Source organism: Squalius cephalus (genome assembly GCF_949319135.1).
Source record: "Squalius cephalus genome assembly, chromosome: 12".
Lineage (NCBI taxonomy): Eukaryota > Metazoa > Chordata > Actinopteri > Cypriniformes > Leuciscidae > Squalius > Squalius cephalus.
The window spans coordinates 11,471,900-11,488,194 of record NC_137133.1 but is presented as its reverse complement, the minus strand read 5'-3'; the positions used below and the strand labels follow the sequence as shown (position 1 = coordinate 11,488,194).

Below are 16,295 nucleotides of genomic sequence, written 5' to 3'. Positions count from 1 at the left end.
TTTTTATTCGTATACACAAAGTGCATTTTCTGCATCTCAGCAAAAGTGATGGGTTTGATCTTGCACTGCACTTTCTGATTAAACGCATGCCCTTGAGAGATTAAAAAAAGTGTCCTGTCTCAAAATATAAGCACTATCAGACAGAAAACAAGAAGGTCAGGAGAGTTTGAATCAGTGTGGCTGAAAAGTCTCAATTGTCAGTCCGTGAAACGCATGACCGCAGCTGTGGAACAAAAACAGGTGTGGAATATATTGCATTCCCAAGAGCCTGAAAGACAAGGCCATTAAACAAGACTGTTGACTTGTTAAAGCCAGCAAAAGCACAAGAAAACCTGAAGGAGACAACCCCAACACCAGATATTTGGAATTATGTTAACATAGGCTACACTCTGGACATGTACCATATCAAATGGACACTTATACAAAAAAAGATTCAAAACAAGATTGTGGCAGATTTAGAAAGAGGCGATGTTCTCATCCCACCAAAGGCTGATCAGACTCTCACAAGTGCCTGAGAATATACCTCAACATTTGTGAAGAAAACACAATAATCATCACTGCACAGTGAACAACCGGTGCTCATTTCACAACAGTGACAGTGTCCCATACCAGAATGAAGAAGGCGTTGCTGAATACCTCAAGTGAGCAGATATGTAAAAAAAAACTGAATGACAAGATGATAATCAAAGCACGATCGTGCCTCTAATCTAAAAATCTGAGGTCGTTTCGTGTTTATAGGCAGATACGTTAAACTCGAATCGACCTAGGAGGTTTAGATTTTTTTTAGAGAGCATAGTCCTCAAGTTTAAAAAATATATCTTGTCCACTTCTTTAAATGATCTGACACTTGTTAAATATCACTCTAAAATCACTCTTCATTTAATAATGATGTGTGCAATTGGGCTTCTTACCTCTCTTGATGGTTCTCGGGTCCAGGTGGCTCGTTTTAAGCAGCTAACCTTGTACTTGCAGGCGACCCAGCTAGCCAGCTAACTCAATCGCTTCACTTGCGGACTATTTAAACCGGTCTAAGCTTTCGAATACAATCCGCGTGTGAATGGTGAGGATTTTTCCGACTGAAGACACACCAAAATCCCCGTTTATGAGATAATTATCAAGCCGCCTGAAGGTATGTCAGCATTGCACTGCTAGCAGGAGCTCCCCGCACAGCTAATCCCTGTAGCTGCCGTCCCAGCCTGCACCAAAAGCCACATTCATACACATTCGCTGACCGACTACATACCCAGATGTTGGTCACTAAGGTCAGATTGTCCTTCTCCTTACTGCTAACCTCACTCAAATAGCGACTAATTGTTAACCTGTTATCGTAAGTAAATGTTAGCAGACTGTGCTAGTGCTCTGTGCCAATTTTTTTTTCCTGGCTCAAAACAGACCGCTAAACCTAGCTTGATGGAACGCTGGTTTGTGCTATTTAGCCAATGATTGGCCAGTTTCTGCACAAATAACGTGTGGATTGGTTCCTGGAGTTGTCAATCAAAAACAGTGTTAGCTACGCCTAGAAAGTCAAAAGTCATTGATGTCGAGGAGCTATGGAGGTAGGTTGCGGCGTAAATGTCTGAGATGGAGATTGGATAAAGGCAAGGACCTGAAATGCCCGTATGGCAAGAAATGTCACCCGAGCTGCGGTCCGCTCGGTCTCTACATGCTCAGTTTATCTCAAATTAGGTAAATTACAACAAATTAACTACGCTTATAGAAAGCCGTAACTAGACAAACTATTCCACTAAGGTTTTCTATTCTTAGAAAAGGATTTGAGGGATTGTTTACCCTGTTCCATTACTGAGTCCTCACTTTGAACACGATGTTACATAACACGAATGACACTGACCAGTGATGATGTTTCTCCTCGTTCATTTATTCATCTCCATCTATTCGTTCTCGTTTCTTCTCTCAACTGAGCAAATGTAATGCTTCACAGTTGCCACGTTGTTTTATAGGCTACAGCTTACAATTACTTTTCATTTTCTTTATTTAGTTAAATGTTATCAAGTGAAGAATTATGAAAAAGTTTAAGTCTCTTTAGTTGGCAGGTGATTTTTAATGAAGTATAATACGGCTTAATTTGGTCGTGACTCGTGAATCATTTGAGTGAAAAAATCACTCATAACACAAAAGATTCTCACGAGTCGCTGCCTACTGGTGTCACGAATCAGCAAACGAATCTTTTGGTGAACGAAGATTCCAGTAGGCTATAACCTACTAATTCAAAATCCCACCACTAATTGCCTTTGAATGTCCGTTCTTATGAAGATTAGTTATTAAATTGTTTTAGCGGTTAACTACACCATTACATGATAATTACATTAATATTTATTTTTTTAGAACTGGAGAAAAGTTCAACAAAAGAGCCCAATCCACTGTTCCCCACGATGCACTTTGTACTTACAACCATAGGATGGCGATAAAGTACCTTAACTTTGTGGCTGCCATTCTCTATGAAGGTTCAGTATGATGAACTCAATGAACGCGGTTTGATAAAATATGAAAACTGTTCAAAAATCTTCCCTGGTAGATGACAATTAGTTTACTTTGTCCTATTTTATAAGTATAAATATTCCATGTAGTCTCATTATGAGGTCATCATTTTTTTTTTTTGAATTGGAAAAACGTTATTTAAAATAGTTTTAAAGCAAGCACATCATGTCACACTACTGCTTGAAATTTCATGCCAACTACCTTCCCAATAAATGGGATTTTATTTAATTTTTTATTCTGCAGTGAATGTGTAAAAACAACCTGAGTTAATAGTGAATGAGGAAAAATACAACCCGAGTTAGTACACAGAGCCTAAATATGTGTATTGTAGGAAGACGCTTGACTATAGTGTGGAAATATGTCCTCTATAACTTACACACTGGGTTAAAATGAATACATCATGCAGAAAGTAGACCTTTGTCCAGAGAACTGACAAACTGAGAAACAAACTCAAGCACACACACTTACACTGATAAGGTGAAAACACTGTTGTAAGTGCATTGAGTTGGTCCTAATCAAAAAGCCATTTTTCACAAACACCATGCTGTAATTAATCACACAAAATGTTCAGTTATCACTTTGTAGTGGAATTATTGAATAAAAAAAAATAATTTCAGATGACAAGAACACAAATACAGTGGTAATTTATACTAGTTTCTATTCACTGTCAGTACAGAAAATGGTAAGAGCATTGCAGACGAGGAGCCATAAATTACAGATACAGTACATTTGTGAGTTTAGACGACCATGAACGGGCTCAAAGTTCAGTACAGGTAGAATGTACAAGCTTCATTCATAATGCATATACTCGTTTCATCTAGCCTTCTGTGATACCCACTTCAGCTCAGTGCACTGTATAATGACCGTTTAAAATGGCTGATCATTCAGTTATGGCACTTTTACCATGTAACTGATCACAAATGAATATATGCTCAACTGTTTCCTTTATACTGGTGCACAGGTAAATTGTTTACTAATTTGTCACCATCCAAATACTTTACCAGAAACCTGGTAATAAATTCCACAATGTACATTTAAAAAAAAAAAAAAGTGAAAGGAAAAGCTTTCAATTACATAACCAACAATGTCTTTTTACAAATAAACATTAAGTATGTGTAATGATATTTATGTCATTTGCACCATCAAAACTGTTCACAGAAAGACAGCTGTGGTGTCTTGTGCCTAGTTAGAGGATAAAGTTGCCCTGAAAACAAGGACGCAAGGCACTGGGGTTTCTGAGCAGTGAGCAATGGATGTATATCAGAGATCTGTCCTACATGGCTTTCAACATTTTCTTGTGAAACTAAACACACTAATAAAATAAGTGCAAGTACAGAGTACTAGTTCAATGACAAACAACATATCAACTACCTAGGTTAATACTGACAACTTGGTATCTGAAAATACATGTTACCATGACCGTAATCATATTTAAACGGTTAAAACTGCAGAAGTGAAGAAAGCAGGGAAGTTCAGCCGATCCATTAAACAAAGCCACACAGAGTGAATTTATGGAGAAACAAGGATTTCAAAGTATCTTCTCCAAACTGCTGACAGTATGGAACAAACCGGATGTCTTAAAGCAGTCGAACAGAGAGACATGCAGAACATCTGCTGCACAATCTGACAACACGTGACAGCTCTGAATTTGAATGACTCAATTTAGCCTAACGTTACTAAAAGGGATAATTCAATCAAAAATTATAAATTATATATAATTTTAATGCCATAATGAAAGTGAATTGGGTTCAATTTTTGTTGTCTGTTTGGTTTTTTTCTTGCACATTCTGTTTGTCTTTGTTTTTTGTATTTTTTTGTCCATATAATGACTGTCAATGGTGTCCAAAAACTGGACTATGTTCCACAGAAAACAAAGTTTTACAGGTTTGTGACGATGAATAAATCATTACATGAATTTTCATTTTTGGGTGAACTAATGAAAGAAAACTGAAAAACACCAATGGAAAATGTTACAAAAGTCTACTTACAAGTTGCAATTATTTGTTTAAATTCAAAATTTGCTTGAGTTTTCTGAGCTATTCACTCACTGCATAAATAATATTACTCGCTGTAGTAATACTCGAAAACATATCATATATCGTGTATAAATACTATACTGACAATGACAGAATGTTAAGAGAGATATGTGGCTTTCATATTCAGAGCAGTATTTTCCTAGCTTGGGTTTCAGAGCAACACATCCACAGGAAGTTCATGTATACAGCATTCATACTGACAGGAAGTTCCCTCCCCTCATTCTCTCAATGCATTACCTCGTATTGTGAGGCCTGAGTTCAACCCGCTTTTTAGATAACAGAACTTTCTACACCTCTCAGAATTTTGAGTGTCTTTCCTTAACCGTTGAATGAACCATTGGGGTCACAGCATTGAATGGATCCACAGAAGAAACAAGCCCTGATATAAATGAAAAATTACAAATTGATATGAGAGTGAGCCCTTGAGGGAAAACCATGACAAGGATACAAATGTCTGTCAAGGGTAGTCACTCGGGTTAGTTCGTTTCCAAAAGGATGAAAACAGGACCGCAGACTGAGACAAATTCTGTATATAGTGAGAAACATTCCTGCATATTAGGTTCAGGATGGGTGGGTGTCAGTCTGCTGAGGAGAAACCACTGAAGACAAATGCAGGAAATATTTGAGACCTTTCTGAGAATGGCTTATAAACATCACTGTTAAACACTCAGGAGCTTTGAACAGGTCACATGCACTCACTTTCACGAAAAACTGCGGATTGATCTCCCACAGATGGCAACAAATGTGCCTAAAAACCCTGCTTAAAATGATTAGATTAGTAAAATCTTCAAACAAAACAAGTGAAATAAATTAGCATGGAAATGGAGCAGGTGAAATTATAAACATCATGAACATCATTCGTGTTTGCATCCAAAAGGCTTTTTTTTACAACAGCTGTGGGCCCTGACTAGTCCAGGTCAGGTATAGATTTTAGCTAGGATAAAAAACAGATAATAACAAGGATGACGTGGGGATTTTCTTCAGGATAAGCCAAGGAAGCTAAAGAGAAGTGGGACCAGGAACACGCAGCAGTAGGCCACTGTGCCATAAACAATAAACCGATATGCAAGTTCCACTTGCGCATGTTGTCTAGCCTTCCGCACGTCATCCGAAGGCACGCCGAAGATCTTGCACGCCAATGGGATCGCCACGACCTTCATGGCAGCCCTGACGGCCAGAAGCACCGCCACTCCCACCAGGAGGCGCAAGATTGAGCGGCCCAATAGGGCCCTGTCGATCAGGGGAAGGGTGAGCGGTAGAGCTTCTTCAGGAGGATCTGGCTGCAGACCCAGTTGGTGGTTCAGACGGGACGCCAACGCGGCTCCGACAGCTGTGGCCAACGCCTGGGCCGTGTCGCCACGGGACGTGCTCCACGAGTCCAGCGAGAAGGCCACCAAGCTGAAGCCCACGTGCACTAGCAGGACGACCAGAGGGGCGTAGCTGTGGGACAGGTAGAACGTGTCAATGTCATCCAGTAGGGGGTGAAGGACCGCCAGGATGAGCACACTGTAGAGGAAGCCTGTGATCACCTCCTGTAAAGATGAAGACACAATCTTATTAGACAGAAAAATAATGAATGGTCCTTGGGTTATGATACAAATCAAGTCAAACGTTATTCTGATTTTGTTGACACGGTGCAATTTTTACATAAACTGGCATTTCACATTGTTTATTACTACTGGCCACAGTGGCCAGGCAAACATATGAAGGTCAGTGAAAACAGGAGTGGTATTGCTTGATACAAGTTAACTACATATAAACAGTCATTAAGGGAACAGGAATTGTGAGCAGAATTAACTAAAACATTCATAGCTTACAAGAACATTAATCCCGAAATGAAAAATTGCAGTGAATTCTACAGTAAGCAGACCTGAGAACGAGCTGAAAGAATACAGCATATTGTAGATCTGATTAAGAGGTACCATTTATTTAGGTTTTACACTAACTTCAGCTGCTTTATTTTTGTGGGTTGCACTTTGTGTGAGATTTCACAAGAGAGTAGACATCCAAAGTCTTCCCTTGTGTCTTCCAGCTCAACGTTTCTTACACTGCAGCCTTGTGAAAATTGGGAACTGATATTTATGAAAATTGGCAACTGAATCTTGTAACATTATTCCTTCAGAATTCCTGCTTTTTGACATTTTAAGTCAATTTTGACCTTGTGTTTTCTTTGCAAAGAAAGGACAGTCATTATTTAACATTATTTAATTTAACATGTTTTTATTTATTTGGCCTCGTGATGTTATATATTTACAGCATATATTTTTCTGGTCACTCTTTTCAATATAATAAAAAATGAATGCTGACAATCTTCAAAAGGAAAGGGGAAAAGTATCATAAAAGTGGTCTATACAACTGCTGTGTGAGATTAATTTCTTTTAAAGAAGAAATGAATACTTTCACTCAGCAAGTATGCATGAAATTGATTAAAAGTGACAGTAAAGTAAAATTCTTACCAATCACAAACTTTTGAACAGTAGTACCAGCATCTTTAAAATCAGATCTGTTCAGTGAATCAGTTGTTCCACACTCAATGATCCATTCACAGTATGATGATTTATCATTTTTGCTACACAAAGCATACAGCACTTTTATGATGGAATACTTTTATGATATTTTTTGCCTCGTATTTGCTTGACAGCCCGTTTCATTATAAAGAAATGATAGAGAGTTCTGCACATTTTCTCATCTTCCACAGAAGAAAGTATGTCAAACGGGTTTTGAAAGGCATGAGGTAGTTCAGTAAATGATCTATTTCCCCCAAGTCGCCTGATCTGATGTGGTGCATGTTCAAGGTTAACAGAAGATTAGAGACTAACTTTGGACACTTCGCGATAACACTACGATCTGATCGTCTTTATGTGATACAATCATGCTGATATGTACTTAAAAATGGGTAAAAGGTCAATGCAACCTGCAGAATGAACTCTTCTCTTTAGAGATTGCAGACACTTAAGCTACATTCACACTGTCAGTCCAAATCCAATTTTGTGCATATCCGGCAAAAAATTAAATAAAAATCAGATGAAATCTGTTTTGAGCTCGTTCATAGGTGGTTTGGAAACCTATTCAAATAACATTTCTGGAAATCCGTTTCATTCTGACTGCCTCTGATCGGATTTCGGATGGTTTATGTGACTTTCTCACGCCACGAAAAATTAAAACATCAGACGTTGTTATAGGAAACATGCTGAAAACCGCTGCAGAAACAAGGTTGTGTTGTTGCAAAGTGCAGGATTAGCAGAAAATGACAATATATAACAGAGGCATGTTTTGAAACCAGCGGAGACGACAGCACGGAATAAAGCAGCCCATACGAGCCTCCTACGGTTCTGCCGCTGCCTCAGAAGACGCAGTAGTCCAGCGTGGCGGCTACACATTGTCATGTTGTAAATAAGACAACATCTCTATTGCAAACCCCTCCATGTTGTTTTGGCGTATACCTACCAAAGCAACGCCATTGCCATAGAAACCAATGAAGATATTCCGGAAAACTCAAGAGCGGCATGGACACACAAATCAGATCTGTACAGTTGTTACACACAATGTGGACAGTCACTGTTAGATCAGATTCCAATGGGATACACAAATAATCGGATTTGGACTGACAGTGTGAACACAGCCTTAGATCATCTGACAGACGTGTAGCTTTTTCGACCTGTCCATGTATACATGTATAATGTGCACACATGCTTCTCCATATACTGCAGGCCAAAAGACTCAAATTCTTTCCAGCACAGTCTCTCATTTTGTACTCCTGCTCTAGTCCTTCCCTCTATCGCTCTTTTGAAGTTAGAGGGCTGAATGGGTGCTGGAAAGATCTAAGCTCTCCTTGAGACTTTCTTTCGTAATCCTTTCTACCAAAGCTCTCTGATCACAGGCTTTTCAGTCCTAAGCTGTCAAACAGCCCATCAGGGGCTCAACAATAAGAATTTTTCAATCCTGGCTTGGTTGGCCCGCTAGTTGAGGGCACGCATCGGTTCTCCCGCGTCAAGAAAGTGCATTTGAGCTTCCGCAAGAACCAATGTACAGTTGAGCTTCTGTTTACCATATTTAATGAGCTCTATGTGTGTTGATCAATGTTTTTTGTAAAAGGCTGTTAAATCTGTTTATCATATAAATTGATCAGGTCTCTTCAGAAGACCGCTCGATTCATCCGGGTTGCTTTTACAATGTCTTTATTAACTTTTTAAAATGTCAAAGTTCTGGCATGAACTTTCAGTGAAGGTTTCATTAAAAATGTTTTCATTTGTGTTTTTCGAAGATGAATAAAAGTCTTATAAAAAGCAAGATTCTGAAAAAAGTGAGATATGATGCAGCCAAAGATGTCAATCTGCATGTGTACAACCAACAACAACAAAAAAGTTGATATATGCAACGAATTGCTATTAAATTAATTAAATTAGCGATTAATTAACATACTTTTTCTGAAAACCGTCAAGTGCAAAACATGACTGATTTGTTGATAATATAACTTGTAACTATCGTTTCAAAGTTATTCTCGTCATTTTGAAATATTCTGATTAGATGTTAGTTAGTTAGTTGGACAACTTTTGACTTGGCATACATAAATACAGTACAATTTGCAACAATTTTCAATGTTCACACATCATTAAAAATAAATTGTGTGTGATCAATCGACATAAGATATAGTGGGTTATCGAAAAACACCCTTAATGCTGAGCCCCGGTCTACATACTTAATTGGATTGAACTGTTCACACAATATTCACACAGTACACAATCTAAACTTCCTAAATCATTGAGTGTGCAGATTTCCACAAGATGACTCAGCCACCTTCGTCGTGAGCACGGCATTAAAATAACAAGGTTCCCATCACCTAGGCAACCAGCATCTGCTTTCTAAATCTGTCTCCTCTCACCAACAGCTTTAAACAGATAAAGACGACATCCTTTATTAAAATAACAGGTGTGCGAAGTTGGTCATAATTGTTACTGCATGTGAAACCTGCAGAACTGATGACTAATACACAGTATGTTGATTTTGATGACTAAAGCAAAGCTTGTGTTTTGAGCTGTCTACACATCAAAATGTAAATGGATCCCCACTGGCTCACACAAGCCCAAGGGAAGCAATTATCCGATCAGAGATCTTTTGCAAGAAAAGCATGGAAAACAGATGAGCAATCGAAGATCAGAGGATACGGAGTCAGCCGTGATGACTCACTGATTTGCTTAGTTTCAAGGGCTCTACTGACAGGAGAGGCTTGCAAAGACTGAAGCAGCATTTATTAGGCTGCTTCTTAAACTGTTACCAAAACCTTAGTCACGAAGCTGCTGGAAAGTTCCTCAACCTCAAAAGCTGTGGAGTGCAAATTATACTGCACAGCTGAACGTGCCTGAACTACATAAAACATATTAAGACGCTCTAAAATAACAATCATGCACACTTACTAGTGCAACTATCTAACATGGTCAAAGATTTTAAAGAGATAGTTGATCCAGAAATGAAAACTCTGCCATCATTTACTTGCCCTCATGTTGTTCCAAAACCTATGACTGCCCCTTTTAGGTAGACAGAATGATTAAATGTGATGAAAACATTACTCACCAGGACAGAGTGCATGCCCATATAAATCCTGCTGATGCACACGAGGACACTCCAGAACAGAGCTAAGCTCAATCCAATCATGAACGGGTACTGTTGAACATACAGAGAAGAAAGACTTATGAGGAAACTGCAGTTCAAAAGGCAGTAAGATAATTTCATCACTGTTAAATAACATGATCTAAATTCTTATCAGGGTATAAAAGCTATATTTTAGCAATAAAATACACATATACAAATACAAATGATCCAATATAAATTTCCAACACAGTGCATAATGTACACTACTGTTCAAAAGGTTGGGATCAGTAAGACTTTATAAAAAGGACATTACAGGGAAAAAAAAATGACATTCAAAAGAGAAAGGGTTATTTTAAATTGTTATATTTCACAATTGTACTGTTTTTAAGCAAATAAATGCAGCCCAAGAAATTCTTACTGACCCCTAACTTTCGAACACGTATTCCCCTCCTACTGTCCCACACATGCAATAACATTCTGTATATATGTACACGGCCAGATTTACCTCATGTTGTGACATAGGCAAAAGACATTTTTGACAACAGCTCACTTAATACAATTTTATACTAAAATGTGTTATTTTTCGTGTTAACTCAGGTCTATTTTGACCGAGAACAATGCACTGTGGTTTTAATTCAGTGTGAGCGGCTCAGCAAAAATAGACTCAGTGCTTTAAAAACAACAACTTCTACTTGTTCTAACTCCTGCTAGGTGCTGCCACGCCACCTCGGGGTGCAGTTTGAATGCTCTAATCTGTTTACATGGGTGCCAAAAAAAATATGCTCTGCTTACATGTGCAGTGTGAAACAGGCCTTAGTAAAGGACAAAAAGCTTATAATTTAACAGCACCTATGATGATCAATGATAAATAAAGCAACAGTATCAGGACAGAGTAGGGCAAAGTTCCTCAAGAGTCCATCAAGGATTGAGACTAGGGACAATGTAAATTTAAGATCATATGTTTGATGAATTCCTACTCTAATACTAGAGGAAGACCATGCACAGTTGGAAGAGAAGTGAATTGAAGTAGCTGCTGATCTGCAGAAATGCTGGATTTCTCATTATTCAGACCACAGATCTATTCATTTTTGGCATTAGGCTAAACTTTCTTTCTGAGCTCATGCATTTTTTCGCTCCAGTAGTCTGGGCAATATACCAGTACCTCCCACAAACCCATCAACATTGACTAGCCTGTGCATATGTTAAAAATGTGAACTAACTTGACCTCACTGGCTCTCATTTGCAACTTCCAAAATAAAGTTTAAAGGGGTCCTATTATGGCCTTTTACCCAGTCTGGCCCAAACGTGTTGTTAGTTCCTGTTTTGATTAAGCTCCTCCTTCCAAAATACAAAATGTACTGTGATTGGTTAGCTGGCCCAGTTTGTTGTGATTGCCACAGTGTTTGGAAAATGTCACACCCCTTTCCATAACCGTGAGTTTCATTTGCTCAGGTGTAAATATTAAGGATGGCGTCAATTTCAAACCAATTCAAGCCTGTGATTAAGAATGTTAACAGACAAGAGGATCGTGCAGAACGAATTACATGCATGGACTTTGCAAGCATGGATTTCACAGGACGTTTCAGAATGGTAGTTTTTTTTTTTTTTCTTATACATTGTAGATACAATGTTATACACCATTTAATCATGCACTTGTCAAAAAAAACAGTTAATACAAAGAGTAATCGATCACAAAACCAAGGTTAATTTTCCTATGGGGCGGCAAACAGTCTTACAAAAGTGAGAGCTTACAAAAGCTACAGTAAACACTATATCAACACTAATGTTGGCAAGCAGAGCCAAACAGCTTTGCCCTTTGTTTACATCATAATATAAAACTTATAATTTGAACTGTTAATAGAAAACGCAAATACAACTTTAGGAACAATGTTTAAAATAAATTTTACCCACTAAGTTCAGCAGCCTTAGGAAGGTCAAACAAATGAGTTTTGGAAACGGGGTGGAAAAAAAATAGTCTCTCTTTGACAGTGACAACACTCTCTTCTCTAATGCAGCTCAACCAGGCCTCGCACCTTTTTTTGCATATTCTGTGGGCGGGGATTATTTAAACGAGTAACATTGTGACTTCATAAAGCCCGGAAAAAAAAACGTGTTGTAGTCCAAACGAACCGTTTGTTGTAGTTCTTGAAAAGGGGATTCTGTTAAATAAAATATCTCCCTTTGGAGTGGACTTTGAGCTTTGTATCCTTGCAGATCTTTTTTATGCTCAAACAACAACAATACACACTAATTAAAGTTGAATAAGTAAAAAAAAAAACATAATAGGACCCCTTTAATACAAATCTTCAGTTTCCCTTAAATGGTAAATCTCTTTTACCATTTAAGTACAGTGGTTGTTAAAGCACAAACATGAATACAAAACTGCTAGTTTGGCATTGGCAAAATACTTGAATCAGTCATCTGCAAAAAATCAACAGGCAGGCACAACGGTGAAAGAAGAGGAAACATGTTTGAGGCTATTGTTTCTAGTTTCCTGCTAAATTTAAGAGGATATGAAAGCAAGAAAATCTATAGAGACTGTTCTGTTTTGTGCTCAAAATGATGGTTAAGACTTCAGCCTTCAGTAGGTACAAGGCACATTATCAGTCAGTTTCTGCTAACTTCAGAGGAAGTGCTGGGGAAAAAGGATGATCTGGCATATATAGGCTAATAGATGTATCAAAAGAGTTATCATAAGGGTCAGGGGTGACTATATGCTAATTATTGTTGAATGTAATGATTTATTTGACACCAACAAGCATATGATTCAATCAACCCAGCAGAGAAATCCATATTTATGAATAATAGAGTGCACTGCATTTACTAGTTAAGTAACAAAGCCTGCATATTTAGCAAAAAGATGGAGGATTAATGTCCTGTCTGGAAATGCATTCACTGGGAACCTCAATTTGCCAGATGAGTCAGTTCTACAATAATATGGAAAAGTAAAACTATTTTCCACTGAATGCAATAGACTGACCACTTTTGTGATCTGTGAAAAATAAAATCAATAACGTTTGAATTTTCAAGACACAGACAGCAATCATTCTAGCATGTCATCATTCAACGGCATGAACTTCCCAAAGCATTGGTCAAATGAACTGAATACAGAAAGAAAAAACATAACTTCCCCTTAAGAGAAACAGCTTATTTCAGTGTTTTTGATTCTGCGAGATGTGGCAAGTTTTAAAGAACAAAGCATTAAAAATAAAGGCCCATTCACACCAAGAACGATAAATATAACTGTGTCCACAATAAAGCATGATATCATTCTGTTTATTCCAAAAGCGTGCAGCAGTTTTGTCGTCTGACAATTTAAATGTCACTCTTTAAAGCAGGATGGATTCTGATTGATTGTCATTATTTTTATAGTTCTGCAGCTGGAACAAAATCTTTCTGAAAATTATTCAAGCTATATTGTTTCTCTGTGACGTTATCGTTACATTTGTGGTGTGGACTCTGCTATTCTTTTATATTTAGAACGATTTTTAGAACTATGTTTATCGTTATCATCCTTGGTGTAAACTGGCCTTATGCCTTAAATTCTATGCTTGAATAAATATGACTCATTCAAACTAATGATAACTTAAACATTTTTAATAGCTCATTTAATCTAAGGATGATGAGAGGCTTGGATCAAATGTATATAGAGACTGTAAAACCTTCTAAGGGTTAAGTTTGATTGCGATAAATGAGAATTTTTGCCTCAGGCAAAGTTCTGCTGTTTCAATAAATGGCAATACATATAATGACATATATTTGGGATGAGACCATTACATAACTCTCTTGATGCTACATCAGCAGCTGAGGTATGATGTGAGAAGAACACATCCTTATTATCAGCCTCTTTTACTGAGACACTGACTGCTTGCTAAAGGCAGGTTGTTTTGATAATGAGGACAGATGTTCAGAAAGAATATAGCACACCTAACACAGTACAGCAAGTCTTTTTAACATGTACCCCATAGACCTAGCTTGTATTTGTTTTCATTGACTAGCATATATTTTATTTATCAAATGTGCCATAGGGCCCATGATGAAGGTTTTGTACAGGGCACAATAATTGCTAACTGTGGCTCTCCTAGTAATTTTTCCAATAGTTACAAGTATCTATTTTTGTTGTACTAGTGCTTCAGCTTATTAATTGTACTCATTTGGCAATGGTAGGCTTGACAGACACCACTGCACTAGTATCCAAATCCTATACTAAAAATATTCCTTATGTCAATAAGTACAATTACTTTTAACTTGTCATATGTAATGACAAGTCAGAATGACTACTTCATAGGACTATGCATTTATATAGGGCTATGCATTAGATACGTTAGGTCAGAGGTCACCCTTCTGCAAGGTGAGAACTCTCTCTTAAAGATGCGAACAGCCGTTGCCGGAAGCCAGTGATTATAGCTTAAAAAAAAACATTGCGTCGCTTCAGAAGGCCTTTATTAACCCCCTGGAGTCTTATGGATTACTTTTACGGGAACTATAAGGTTATCCGGACCACACCTATTTGGGTAGGGTTATAGGGTTAGGGTTAGGGTTAGGTTAACCGTACGGTATAGTACATTTACGTGTGGTCACGTGTGGTCCAGATAACCGTATAGTACCCTTTTACGATGAATGGATGCGCTTTCTGGAGCTTCAAAAACGTAGGCACTACTCAATGCCATTACAAAGCTGGGAAGCGCCAAGATATTATCAGATTGTGTCTGGCTGAAAGAATTAAGTAATATAGCCTACAACTAGGATGGCTTGAGGGCGAGTAAATTATGGGATAATTTTCATTTTTAAGAGAACTATTCTTTTTTTACAAACGATAACTAATGGTAGTGATACACAAAATTTGTGATTTGTGGCCAGTGGCAGTAACAATGGAACAGTACTAGTATGTAATGAATGAAGTTGAAAAGATACTAATCACTATAGGAATAAGTGGTAATGCACATTACGTAAAATAAAAATAAATGGTAGTTAGTTTAGGAAAATTGTTCAAACAGATTGCCGTAAACAGAAATAGTCAACTATCTACTTGCTTCAGGTGGGTAAGATTATCGATTGGTTTTGTGTGTGGAAGTATAGGCTTCTGTACCTCCCACCGGCTGCATGTGAGCATGAACAGAGAGAAGGGCAGCGCGGTGCCGGACATGGCATGTGTGGAGGGCATGCTGTACTCCGTGTTGTAGAACACCTCAACTTTGACCACAGGAGGAGACGGAGGACGGGTCCACCGGACCAGATCTTTCGTGGACTGGCCAAAGAACAGCACCCAGGCCCACACCACGATGAGCTGCCGGCTCACATAGGGATCGACGTTCCACATCAAGAAGGGGAAGAACACGATGAAAAACATCTCATTGCCCAGCTCGGTACCAATGGTGAAGAGATAGAAGAGAAACTTGTTCTCGATGATGAACTCCTGGCCAACATCCCCAGTCAAAGAGTTCCTGCGTAAAGGCTTCACCCTGCCTTTGGAGTCCCTCTCTGCCTCTAGCCCTGAGGGTGCGTTGAGAAAAGCAGCGGGACATTCTTCCGGTTCAACATCTCCAGCGGCATTTAAACTTTTTCTCAGCCTTTGGCCCGAGAGTCCGTGTGCTGAATCCCCACTAGCCGCGCGGTCTTCCTGACATTGCCCCACGCAAACACCGTTGACCGCAAGCTTCGCGTCACTCTCGCTAGGCTCGGTTGTTTTTTTAGGAAACGTCCCGCGGACGCCGCAAAACTGCTGGAATCTGGCGACATGGCAGGGATCCTGTAGGTATCGACAAAGGCAAACGAATCTGTTTAGCGCCTCGCTTGCCATGGTGAAACCGAAAGGGCTCTTTTACCCTGAATCAATATCACGCGCGCGCTGCTCGCGAGATGCTGTAAACACAAGCGCGTGCAAAGCTGCGCTAAACAATGGCAGATTATATTGTACGGCGCATAGCTTTACAATCCTCGAGTCTTCAAACCACAAGAGACATAGGTAAAATAGAGTGGCTGTTTGACTGGGGGCTAGGAAGTGCCCGTCCGTTTTTAAGCAGGGAGGGCGACAGATGAGGCATGTAACGTAACGTTACGTAGTTGAAGGCGGGGACGCGCGCTGGTAATGACGCACAGTAGGTCCCGGTTATTTTCACTTACGGTCTGCAGAAAATATTTAATTACTAATAAGTTATAATAACTATCATGAAA

The 16,295-nt window shown here is 38.8% G+C and overlaps 2 protein-coding genes across 3 annotated transcripts in view; both read right to left on the bottom strand.

The window, feature by feature from the left end:
- Positions 1-5,458, bottom strand: part of ppp2r5ea (protein phosphatase 2, regulatory subunit B', epsilon isoform a) — a 22,491-nt gene extending 17,033 nt beyond the window's left edge. Inside the window, exons 1-2 of one of the 2 annotated variants that reach the window (XM_079888388.1) lie at positions 5,036-5,458; positions 912-4,953 (exon numbers count right to left, since the gene is read on the bottom strand). The gene's annotated coding sequence lies outside the window, so the exon portion shown is untranslated. Of the gene's footprint in view, positions 1-911 lie in introns of both variants that reach the window. The other variant, XM_079888387.1, reaches the window with a different exon arrangement.
- Positions 2,710-16,295, bottom strand: sgpp1a (sphingosine-1-phosphate phosphatase 1a). The gene is made up of 3 exons (XM_079888389.1): positions 15,211-16,295; positions 10,104-10,193; positions 2,710-6,064 (listed from the first exon to the last, which is right to left on the bottom strand). Exons 1-3 carry the CDS (start codon positions 15,919-15,921, stop codon positions 5,513-5,515), a joined length of 1,353 nt encoding a protein of 450 aa, XP_079744515.1. The 5' UTR covers positions 15,922-16,295; the 3' UTR covers positions 2,710-5,512.

Coding starts and splice junctions, on each gene's coding strand:
- sgpp1a (XM_079888389.1), bottom strand. CDS start 15,921: ATGGCAAGCGAGGCGCTAAACAGATTCGTTTGCCTTTGTCGATACCTA. Junction 10,194..15,210: donor TCACATGCAGCCGGTGGGAG/GTACAGAAGCCT, acceptor TATGTTCAACAG/TACCCGTTCATGATTGGATT. Junction 6,065..10,103: donor TGGGCATGCACTCTGTCCTG/GTGAGTAATGTT, acceptor TCATCTTTACAG/GAGGTGATCACAGGCTTCCT.